General features: G+C 37.0%; 1 protein-coding gene across 1 annotated transcript in view; it reads left to right on the forward strand.

Moving 5' to 3' along the window:
* The first annotated feature begins 3,634 nt into the window (after positions 1 to 3,634).
* LOC121815038 (adhesion G-protein coupled receptor G5-like) overlaps positions 3,635 to 11,969 on the forward strand; it is an 11,528-nt gene continuing 3,193 nt past the window's right edge. The window contains exons 1-12 of the mRNA XM_042223851.1: positions 3,635 to 3,712; positions 3,855 to 3,924; positions 4,715 to 4,859; positions 5,344 to 5,463; positions 6,889 to 6,996; positions 7,140 to 7,185; positions 7,358 to 7,452; positions 8,942 to 9,084; positions 9,354 to 9,622; positions 9,703 to 9,799; positions 10,329 to 10,458; positions 11,342 to 11,498. Coding sequence (XP_042079785.1) covers positions 3,872 to 3,924; positions 4,715 to 4,859; positions 5,344 to 5,463; positions 6,889 to 6,996; positions 7,140 to 7,185; positions 7,358 to 7,452; positions 8,942 to 9,084; positions 9,354 to 9,622; positions 9,703 to 9,799; positions 10,329 to 10,458; positions 11,342 to 11,498 — 1,363 coding nt within the window. The 5' untranslated portion in view covers positions 3,635 to 3,712; positions 3,855 to 3,871. The remainder of the gene's footprint in view (positions 3,713 to 3,854; positions 3,925 to 4,714; positions 4,860 to 5,343; positions 5,464 to 6,888; positions 6,997 to 7,139; positions 7,186 to 7,357; positions 7,453 to 8,941; positions 9,085 to 9,353; positions 9,623 to 9,702; positions 9,800 to 10,328; positions 10,459 to 11,341; positions 11,499 to 11,969) is intronic.

The raw sequence follows: 11,969 nt of genomic DNA on the forward strand, positions 1-11,969 counted from the left end.
AGAAAGCACTCACCATAAAACAGTGCTTGTGTGAATGGGTGTGTATGGGGTGAATGTGGCGTGTTGTATAGAGCACTTTGAGGACTCCGGGAGAGTAAAAAGGCGCTATACAAGAACCAGTCCAAACTAGTTCATGCATTTATTACTTCCAGGCTGGACTACTGTTTTTCATTATTATCAGGAAGTCCTAAAAACTCCCTGAAAAGCCTTCAGCTAATCCAAAATGCTGCAGTAAGAGTACTGACAGGGACTAGAGAGCAGATTTTTCCTGTTTTGGCTTCCCTTCATTGGCTTCCTGTTAAATCCAGAATTGAATTCAAAATCCTGCTCCTCACATACAAGGTCTTAAATAATCAGGCCCCATCTTATCTTAATGACCTTGTAGTACCATATCACCCTATTAGAGCACTTCGCTCTCACACTGCAGGCCTACTTGTTGTTCCTAGAGTATTTAAAAGTAGAATGGGAGGCAGTTTCCTTCGTCTTCAGGCCCCTCTTCTCTGGAACCAGCTTCCGGTTTGGATTCAGGAGACAGACACTATCTCTAGTTTCAAGATTAGGCTTCAAACTTTCCTTTTTGCTAAAGCATATAGTTAGGGCTGGACCAGGTGACCCTGAATCCTCCCTTAGTCATGCTGCAATAGACGTAGGCTGCCGGGGGATTCCCATGATGCATTGAGTTTTTCCTTTCCAGTCACCTTTCTCACTCACTATGTGTTAATAGACCTCTCTGCATTGAATCATATCTGTTATTAACCTCTGTCTCTCTTTATCCTGTCTTCCTTCTCTCACCCCAACCAGTCCCAGCAGATGGCCTCGCCCCTCCCTGAGCCTGGTTCTGCCGAAGGTTTCTTCCTGTTAAAAGGGAGTTTTTCCTTCCCACTGTTGCCAAAGTGCTTGCTCATAGGGGGTCATATGATTGTTGCGTTTTTCTCTGTATCTATTATTATAGGACATACTGAACAATATAAAGCGCCTTGAGGCGACTTTTGTTGTGATTTGGCACTGTATAAATAGAATTGAATTGAATTGAAATGAATTTACCATATTTGGGAAAACTTTATCAAGGGTTAATCTAACAAAGGTTAGTTTGTCAATTTTCTACTACTTTACCCATATTTTGATTTGACTAGTGTATATTTTGGTAATAATTTTTTATTTGAATTATTATGGACAGGCGAAATGTAACCCGCTCCTGAGTAAGTACACCTCACTCTAGGTTCAGTAGTCAAGTATGAGTGCATGTGATGATAACACACGTTTTGAGTTAACTCTAAACAATCTTAATGCAACAACAGATAACAATTACAAGACAGAAATTACAACTGAGGCCTTCACTAAAAAGAAGAGGAACAAGAGAAAACTGTTCTTAATCTCTTGAAATGATGTTTAAAGGGTATTTGGTTAGTTGCAACTCCACCTTTCACTGGTCCTGCCCACCCACTTAAGATCAATGTAAAACGAGTTTGACACCACTGCTCTCTAGCGTTTATACTCGGGAGTTAAAGTGGGCTGGAAGGAGTTCAGGTGTCCGCAAGTTTTGGTTGTGGTACTTAAGAATCTAGCTGGAGATACAGAAGAAGATTCTGTTACACAGTGTGTTGCTAGATAAAGGTAAAGCTGCTGTATTTCATGGAGAGAGAAAAGAGTGTGAGTTTAATTCATTCAGAGATCCAGAAAGTTGTAGAAAGACAGACAGGACAGGAGAGGGAGAAGACAGTTCAGATTTAAAGATAAGCACTGCTCAGTGACGCTTGATAAACTGCAGGTTGCTGTCAATTGTAAAGACAGTATAAACAGTATAGTGTCAGTGTATAGGGGATGGACATCAACCATGATAGCTTGTGAAACTGCTGACATCCTGCACAAAGAAAAGCTGCTGGCAGATTCTTTGGCCAGGAAAATGCTGTGTAATTATATGACAGATTTTTGGAAAGAGGTGAAAGCTCTCAATAACTGTAAACCATCTCTACCATCAACTGTTGAAGGTGTTTCTGGGGCAGATAACATTGCAGCATTATGGAGACAGCATTACAGTGCGTTGTTTAACTGTATAAAAAGTGAACCATATGAGGACAATTTTGACATGAGTAATGACACAATAAGTGTAAGGACACATGAAGTATATGAAGCCATTCATAGGTTATCTGATAATAAAGCTTCTGGTTTGGATCACATCACTGCAGAACATTTAAAACATGCTAGTTTAAGGCTAGCTCCTCTTCTAGCGACTCTGTTTCACTGGGTTTATGATTCATGGCATATTACCAGACTCAATGCTGTGTATTTTACTGGTACCAGTTATGAAGGACAAAGCTGCAAAAGTGAGCTGTTTGGATAATTACAGGCCGATTGCACTAGCCAGTATTTTATCTAAGGTGTTAGAAAGAATCTTGTTTGACAGAGTTAGTGTGTTCATCTCTTCTCTGGATAATCAGTTTGGCTTCAAACCAAAGCACGGCACTGACATGTGCATATATGCACTCAAGGAAATAGTCAGTTTGTATAGGGCTAAAAATTCATCTGTCCTCATGTGTTTCATTGATGCCTCTAAGGCTTTTGATCGAGTGAACCACAGAAAACTTTTTGATAAAATGAAGAGACGGGGAGTTCCTCAAGTACATCGTGAGGATTCTCTCTTACTGGTACGCTCATCAGAACATGCAGGTTAAATGGGGAAGCAGTATTTCTGCCCCCTTTGGTGTCAGCAATGGTGTTAGACAGGGTGGGATTTTGTCTCCAATTTTATTTAATTATATGTTGATGATTTGTCCATACAGCTGAGAGCCTGTAACACTGGGTGTATATTAGGTAAAACATTGATAAATCATCTTATGTATGCAGATGACCTGGTTGTTTTTAGTCCAAGCAGTGCTGGGTTACAGGATCTTCTCTAATGTCTGTACTGAATATGGTGTGCAATATGACATAGAAGTACAATGCTGTTAAAAGTGCTGTTTTGATATGTAGAACTATGTAGTACAGGAGGACATGCAGACGGTTGGTGTGAGAAAGGAGAATGCAGTGTGCCAAACCCTAAAGCAAGCAGCCAAATAATAATAATAATAATAATAATAATAATAATAATAATAATAATAATAATAATTGTTGGTGATGTTTCTCCATCAGTGCTGTTAAGCATTTTTCTGAAGAAAATTATCTGTGTCCTCGTAGACTTTAGACAGTTGTTAGAACCCACAGATTTCACAAAAATGTGTCTCTTAAATTCAAAAATCTTATGTTTTAGTGCTTCTTAATAACACCTTAATCTCATCAGGCAGTATTTGCTTTGACGGAGGGTGAACTTCTTCCATAACCTAAGCCTATTATTGTTTGTAAAGCACAGATACTGTTTTAAATTAATTCTCTGCACTTCACAGCATGAAGTGGTGGCTTCTCTTTGGCTGGTGTTTTTCCTGTCACACCAACCTTCTGCATGTCATAGTTCACCACTAGTCTGTAGAAAGGAACGAGGTCCACCAGATCGGGATTCCTGCAAGCAAGAGTGCAAGGGTAAGACGCTTTACTATTAATATTTAAGGCTCCATGTTTCCATGCCTGCAGGTTATAAGTTAACCCCTCCCCCCCCCCCCACCTGTTGTACATTTCTCTTGATGTTAATTTACAGAATGTCCTCAGCCGACAAACTTCTGTAACGGAGCTGTACCAGAACATGGTGGAGGTAACAGTTGTGGCAGTGAACAGAAAAGGGGTAAGGCATTTTAATCACACACACACTCAAATCTTTGTGATTGGATAAAACAGTAATTAAGAAGCTACCAAAGTTCTCAAGTGAAACTCAGTGTTGTAAAAATGTGTATATGATTAATTAATTAATTAATTTATTTTTACAGGGCGTGGCACATGCTGTATGGATGTTTTAGACAAGATTTTTAAAAACGGAGGCTGTGATGACGCTGTCAAGTAAACACTTTCCTTCTAAATAACTTTTTTTGAGTTTTCTATTTTGAAAAACTGTTAAATATGTATATAGGAGCAAAATCAAAAGGGTTGAGATGTTAATGTGTTTCAGATGGTTTATGGCAGGGGTGTCAAACTCAATCAGACAAGGGGCCAAAACCCAAAGCACACTTTAGTTCGCAGGCAAACAGGATTTACTGAACAGATTAAAACTGAAAGTTTTTTTTAACATAAATATGAACAAAAACAGGACAGGATACAATATTCTTTCTTAGAAAATAACTGAAATAACTAAAAGATACATCCTGTCAAATGTATAAAAATTTAAAATATGAAGGTGCTCCAAAAATGAAAATAAAAACAGGCCACTAGTGTCCCATTATACTACCACTGTATCAGCTCCATTTGAACCTGTAAAAATGCAGTTCCGTCGTCGGCAGCAAATGGTTTGTGATGCAGCTTGAAATTTATTTTCTTTTCCTGGTTTACTTTCCAAAGCACAGTGTGCACTCATAAGTGCAGCTTTACTTGAAACTCCTTCACTGCATCAGCACATCAGTGATCATGCAAGTCTGCAATTAGCAGATTTCCTCATTCTGCTCACAAACTCTTTTCTCTGACTTAGTTTCTGCACCTTTGTAAAATACACCATGTTGCCAAACTCTAAATCTATTTTCCGGGATTTGACCTGCTGGCCTTGACTTTGACACCTTTGGTCTGTGGTGTGTAATTAATGTAAGATTTTTAATCAGAATGTGGCATTCTGATTTTTTTTCTTATCCTTTTCAACAAGGGCCATTGAGGACCTGCAAGAGATTCTAGAGGAAGAAGAAATAAATGGGACCAGTTCATCAATTATTTCCGAGACTGTTGTTGCCCTACAGTATAAACCCAATGGTACCTTTAGAGGCCTCGACATTTATGCCAGCGATAATCAGGTGTTTAAAAAATTATTTCATAGTGTAATGTGACAATGATATTTTAAGCTGTTCACAGTTTTTAGCAGCAAAACTGACAATATCTGTTTTGTTTAAAGTTTTGGTCTTGAAAACTGCTGGGAATGGTTGAGATTGTTTATATCCTATTGATGTCCAAATGTGCATGTATTTTTAGTTACTTTTGTCCTTATTTTCCCTAAGCCACAAAACAGCTTGTTTGATATTGCTTTAGCTATGAAATATCTGAACATGTTCTTTATACTGTAGATTAAACTTTCGTGCTGCTTTGCATTTCGGAGTCTGTGAACCTTAATGACTTTCCTCAAGTTCCAGCAATTTGAGATCATTTGGACTAAAATGGCTGAAGAGCAGTTTTGGATTTCCATTAAATTTATAATGCATGTTTAGATATATGCTAAGTTGAGAATAATGTTACTCTTATTCACATCATCTTCCTGTTTTCGGCACGTTGATGCATATGCAGGTACAACCAGGCCAGTCTCCGCCCAGCAGCAGAGTGAGAGTTCAGCTGCCGAGTGAACTGCAAGCTGGACCAAACAACAAGATTGTGTTCTGCATGATTAAGTGGCCTGAAACATACCAGGTCAGAAATTAAAATCTGTTATACAAAATCTTGAATTTTATACAGACATAGATTTTACACTGTAAATTAAACTACAATCGTTTGTTGATTTAGCTTGTTTTAGCCAAGTAACATTACTAAAAAAATCTTTTTACATAAGCAAACATTTGGTCCATATTTATTTTATCTTCCAGTCATTTAACATTATTTATTATTAAGAAACTTTTGTCTCACTATCTTGATAACAGACCTTCATCTGAGCACTCAAACATGCCACCATTCAGCTCAAGTCACATTATTTAAAAACAAACAAACAAAAATATAAGCATATATACATAATTGACCCTTGACTTTAGAGAAGTAAAGCAGGAGACAAATAATCGATTTTTTACTTAGTGCAGACCTTTAGGAAACTAGAATAGCTAAAGTAACATCCACATAAAGGCCCCAAGGTCTCATAGTTTTCTGTAGTAAAACACTGCATTGTAATAAAATCAATTCTACACACATTACATGTCAATTGTTTAAATTTAGCTGCTTATACACCAAAAGTGCTTCAGCCTCAGCTTCATTTGGAAATATATAATAATTATCGGATAGAGTTGCTGGCAGAACAGTAAAGTGATTGCTTTTATGTTCATGTCAGGAAGACAGATGTGTAGATTTTATAAAGATTTATTTGGAACCTGCCGTGCCTCTGCACATCAAACTAGTGACAAAAATATAGCAATTTATTTTGAGTTAACTCGCACAGATATCTTCATGTGGAGAAACAGTTTTAAAACTGCAATGATTATTTACCCTGCTGTGTATTCAAAATACCTTTATGCCATATAATAGCATTTCTCCCAAGCTACAAATATTAATTCATATATGCAGTACATGAAAGCTCCAACACATGTAACAATGTACAAATAACTTTGTGTCCAGTACATTATTGCCTCCATGATTTAATAAATGGATTGGATGTGTCTCATGAAGGAGTAATAAGTTTGGACTTAACATTGTCCTTTATGGTTTAATGTCTTCATATTTTAAACATAAAAGAATGTTTTGCCACAGGAACAATAAGTGACATATTGTTAGTCATTTATTTATTTACATTAAATTAGTTTAATTTAATACATTAAAAGACAGCTATGGGAACTGCTCTAATCAGTAAGAGTTAATCAATTTGTTCAACTTTCAAACAGGAAGAGGATGAGTTATATATTTAAACGAAAATGTGCTGAAGGTCTTTAGCAATAATGCACAAAATATAAATGCGGTATATATTAAAGACACTTCTATGTATATTTTTATGTAGAAAAGTTGGTACACCAGGGAAAAATCACTACAACCTTTTAATAAAATGTAAATTACATTAAAATTATTTCATAATACACAACAAATATTAAATAAATATTTTCTCAAAAAACAAACTGAGGAATGTGTGTTTTATTGTAGACTGACGTTTATGACAGAAGACTGTTTGGCCTGAGTGTGCAGCGCAAGAACATATCAGGACTACAGCAGCGTGTCAACATCACCATAAACCTAACCAAGGAAATAAATGTACTTAATGTTGTCATTTACTGCAGATGTGCCTTTTACAATATTATATTATTAAATATATTTTATCTTTTGTTTAGCAAAAGTTAATAAAAAAAAAGTTAGGCATATATAGTATTTAAACATGCAATATTTCTGTGTCACAGGACACCCAAAAACCCTCGTGTCAGTTCTTTAACTTCTCAACAAACAGTGAGTAACCAAGCATCACATCTGCCAAGAATAATGTAAAACATTAATATTTTTTTAAATAAACTTCAGTCATTGTTGTTTGTGGTTTGTCTTAAGATCACAAAGCTGATCTGATCTGACTTGGATATAAAAACATCTTATGTATAACTGATCTCTATTTTTGATGTATCAGCTTTTAGTGAGGATGGATGCATTACTCTATGGACTCATGGTCAGAATAATGTCACCTGTTCCTGTGACCATCTCACATATTTTGCTGTGCTCCTGGTAGGACGGACAATTTTTCATTCTAAAAAAGTGGAATTTCAGGACTTACATGTCTTTAGACTTGAGGGAAACTCGATCAACAAAATATAGACAAACACCTCAGTAATAAAATGGGAAATCTCTTTTAGCAGGTGTGTTGCTAACAATCCAACAAGTTCATGCTGAGTTGGACACAGTTTAGCTATCTGGTTCTGATGCTTTGGTAAAAAGTTGTTGTGTGTAATAGCCAACTTCAGCCTTAACTCACATAGTCAAACTTTCTATTGTAATTCCTTTAAGCAGTTGTCAAATTTTTGAAGAATAACTTCTGGAAGGACATTCAAAGCTCTTTTTTGGATGTTGTCTGCCTCTTGCTCCACTCTCTGTCAGGATGATTGGATAATAATGCTTCAATAATGTTGTGTTTTTTTCTTCTCTTCTACTCTTTAACTGTAGTAATAGTATCTTTGGAATCATTTTAATGCTGAAACTGTCAACACATAGTATTGCATGGACAAACAAAATCTGACAGTACCTTTACTGTGTTCATAATTACATCAACTTTGATAAGATTTTCAACACCACTGTGTAAACATGACAGAGCCCCCGCTGTGTTCTACAGACAGCTGCAGACACTCACTGTTGTATCTCTCTCCTGACCTCCTCCATATAAAAAAATGTGAACCAAAAAATGTCATTCCTCCATCAGGCATGTTACCAGTGATTTTCAATGCAGTTCATATGTAATTTAATGTGCATCAGCCTTTTCTGAAGAATTAGAAGCTAAATATAAAGACATGAGGTGTGACTCAAGACTTTCATAGCACTGACTTTACAGTATGTTTAATATATGTTAAAACAAAAAAGATTCATTTATACTGTACAACGTACAACACTCATCTCTTGCCAAAATGTTTCCTCAACTATAGTGTGTTATTAAGAATGTCACTGCACTGGGTGTGCCCTGCCGACGTCGTGTGATTCCTGATACTATCACTAGATGCCCCAAAGTGAACAAAAGTAATCTTTTTCTGTTACAAATGCTCCCTTTACACCATGACTACAATCTTCATTCTTTTGTTAGTATCATCTGTTCTCACGCACAGTTCATTGGCTCATTGATTTGTCATTGATTATCTTATCTGTGACTTACTTTTCCTCATCTACATCTTTGTTTTACAACACCTAATTTACTGAAAACTTTCTGAAATAAAAACCGTGTTCAGGGTGTTGTGATTTTAATTTGATATAGCCAAAGACTTGAATGATGAAGAAAAGAAATACTAAAACTGGACAAACAAGACTGTATTTCCCCAATCACGTGTCTGTCTCCTGCTTATTTTATTGTATAGAACTGTACTCTTGCATACACCTCCTCTATTCCTGTTGCTTATTTTGTATTGACTTTACTGCTTCACTGTTTGCGTGTCTTATGTTTAATTTCTACTCACTGACTACTTCTCACAATCAAAATGCTGCAAAATAAAGTGAGTGTGTATTTTCTGCACAGCTGCCTGTTTCTGGCTCTGATACAAATGGCACTGGGTCCCTCTCACCTAAAGACCAGGAGATTTTAACATACATCACTCTGATTGGCTGCAGTCTCTCTCTTTTTGCCCTGGTCATCACTGTTTTGCTCTTCATCACAAATAGGTAATTCATTTAATGACATTCTTCATCCTTTCTGTCTCTGCTTTTCTTATTAGACTCCTCCTATCCCATTGACTATTCAGCATGTACTATCGCCTTCCAGTCCTGACTTTTTTAACACCACAGTCAATTAATAACCTTTTTGTCTTTTTTCTTTGTTTTAATCTTTGTTCCTTATCACATCATACATGTAGATTTGGTCTAATTGTATTCCAAACAGAATAATACTAAAAAAGATGTGACTTACCATGAATCACATCTGTATTTGCCAGAAAGGTCAGAGAAGATGTTTCTATGAAGGTCCACATCAACCTCGTGATTGCCCTGATCCTCCTCAACCTGCACTTCCTGCTAAGTTCCAGGGTGGCAGCAGTGTCCTCCACTGGGGTCTGTTTATACATGGCTCTTGCCCTTCACTACTCCCTGCTGACTACTTTCAGCTGGATGGCTTTGGAGGGATTTCATCTCTACCTTCTCTTAGTCAAAGTCTTCAACATCTACATCAAGAGATACCTGCTCAAACTCAGTGTGGTGGGATGGGGTGAGTGGAATAATTTAAGGAAGAAGCTATTTATCATCGTCATCATCATCATCATCTAAATAACAGTTCTTGTTTTTCAGGTGTTCCTGCAGTCATTGTGTCAGTGGTGGTGATCATAGACAGAGGCTTTTACAGTCCTGTCTCTCTGGACGCATCTAAATCCAACAACACTGATATGTAAGGAAAATATCTGCAAGCATCTAAAATTGAATAAAGAAAATTTAAAATAACAATTCATATTTATTTATTAACTGTTGGTGTACGCATCAGAGTGTAGAGGGGAAAGTGTCATACAAGGGATAGGAATCAAACTCAATTTTACCAAACACTTATTTGCCTATATGGAGAAGTCTCTGGTATATTTCACCACATGCATCTAAATTATCCGCTATACCCACCCCCAAAAAAGTAAATTCTGTTCATCTGGATGTAATGTTTTCAGTAGGAGAAACGTTTCATCACTCATTCAAATGATGGGAAAGGCTGGGGAAACCTGCAGTCAGCTGAGACTGAAGAAGTCACTTGGATGAGTGACGAAAAGTTTCTTGCAATGAAAACACCACGTCCATATGAACAGAATCAAGCTTTTGGGGCGATTTCCCATCCTGGATGATTGGGCATGCATCAATACGCCTGCAATAAGATTTCTATTACAGAAAGTACTTCTTAACTGAAACATGGGTCATCTGAACTCCCTTTCTTTTAGATGCTATATAACCAATGACAAGGTCAAGATGGGGACTACACTGGGACCATTCATCTTGGTGTTCCTCTTTAACATGATCATGTTTGCGGTGACAATCAGACGAGTTTGGACTCTACGCAAAACCACAGAGGTACTGGGCAGTTTTGTGTTGCTATTGTCAACATGTCCTATGAAAGCTTAAAAATAACAATAATGAATTAGTCTTATAAACAACTGGTAGTTTTATATAACAAGAAAAATAAAGGCTAACTCTAGTCATCACTATTGTTAATTTTTATTTTACATTAGTCGTTCCTTTTAAAGGATGAACTGTGGGATGGGTTGTCTGTTAGCTTTTAAGACCAAGTAAATTCTCAGAAAAAAATAAAGGAACACTTTTTATTCAGAGTGTAGCATTAAGCCAACTTGATGAAGTAAACTTCTGGGATACTGATCTGGTCAGTTAAGTAGCAGAGGGAGTGTTAATCAGCCTCAGCTGATTTGACGTTAATGAAATAAACAGCGAGAGCTATGGAGGCCATTAGATATCAGGATATCCTTGATCCATTGTCAGACCCTAAATTGGATCAGTGGTTTCTTGGTTCCTCCTGGTGCATGACAATTCAAAGACTCATTTGGCAGCTCCTGAAGGAAGAAAGACCTGATACCATTAACTGTCCCCACACCTATCTGATCTAAATTCAATAGAACACCTCCGGGACATTATGTTTTGGTCCATCCGATGGTGCCAGATTACAGCTTAACTGTTCAGAAGCTCAGCGATGCACTGGTCCAGATCTGTGAGGAGATCCTTAAAGACACCATCCAACATCTCATTTTTTTGCAATGAGATCTGTTGTGTTTTTAAAGTGTCCCTTTAAATCTTTTCAGCACTGTATTGTGTTTTGTAGTCATTTATCTAAAAACAAACAAACAAACAAAAACATACTTTAGTATTGACTATTTAAACACATTTGTCTTACTGTGTGAGATGGTATATAATCTCCTGTGTCATTCTATATTTGGCAAATCAGTTTGGGCAGAGTAACCGTGACAGAGCCAAGAAAGACATTTGTACCCTGCTGGGAGTCATGACTCTGCTCGGCATTACCTGGGGCCTGGTCTTCTTCTCTTTTGGATACCTGACCACTCCTGGCATCTACCTCTTCTGCATCCTGAACTCACTGCAAGGTCTGTATAACCATTTGTATGTTAAGGCAAGGCAAGTTTATTTGTATAGCACAATTCAACAACAAGGTGATTCAAAGTGCTTTACAGAGACATTAAAAAACAAAAACAAATATAAAGCACGATTTAAAATTGAAAAAAAAAGGAAGTAACAGTAGATAAAATCAGTAGTTAAAATGTAAGTTTTGAAATTTAAGCTTAAAAGTAAAACAGTGTGGATTTGGTGCTTTATTCAAATGCAGCTGAGAACAGGTGAGTCTTCAACCTGGATTTAAATAAACTGAGTGTTTCAGCTGATCTGAGGCTTTCTGGGAGTTTGTTCCAGATATAAGGAGCATAAAAGCTGAATGCAGCTTCTCCCTGTCTGGTTCTGACAAAAAAACGGATCCAGATGACCTGAGGGATCTGGAAGGATCATACTGGGTCAGGAGGTCACTGATGTATTTTGGTCCTAAACCATTCAGAGCTTTATAG

Source organism: Haplochromis burtoni, unplaced genomic scaffold (assembly GCF_018398535.1).
Source record: "Haplochromis burtoni strain Fernald_Lab_line unplaced genomic scaffold, NCSU_Asbu1 Contig_121, whole genome shotgun sequence".
NCBI lineage: Eukaryota > Metazoa > Chordata > Actinopteri > Cichliformes > Cichlidae > Haplochromis > Haplochromis burtoni.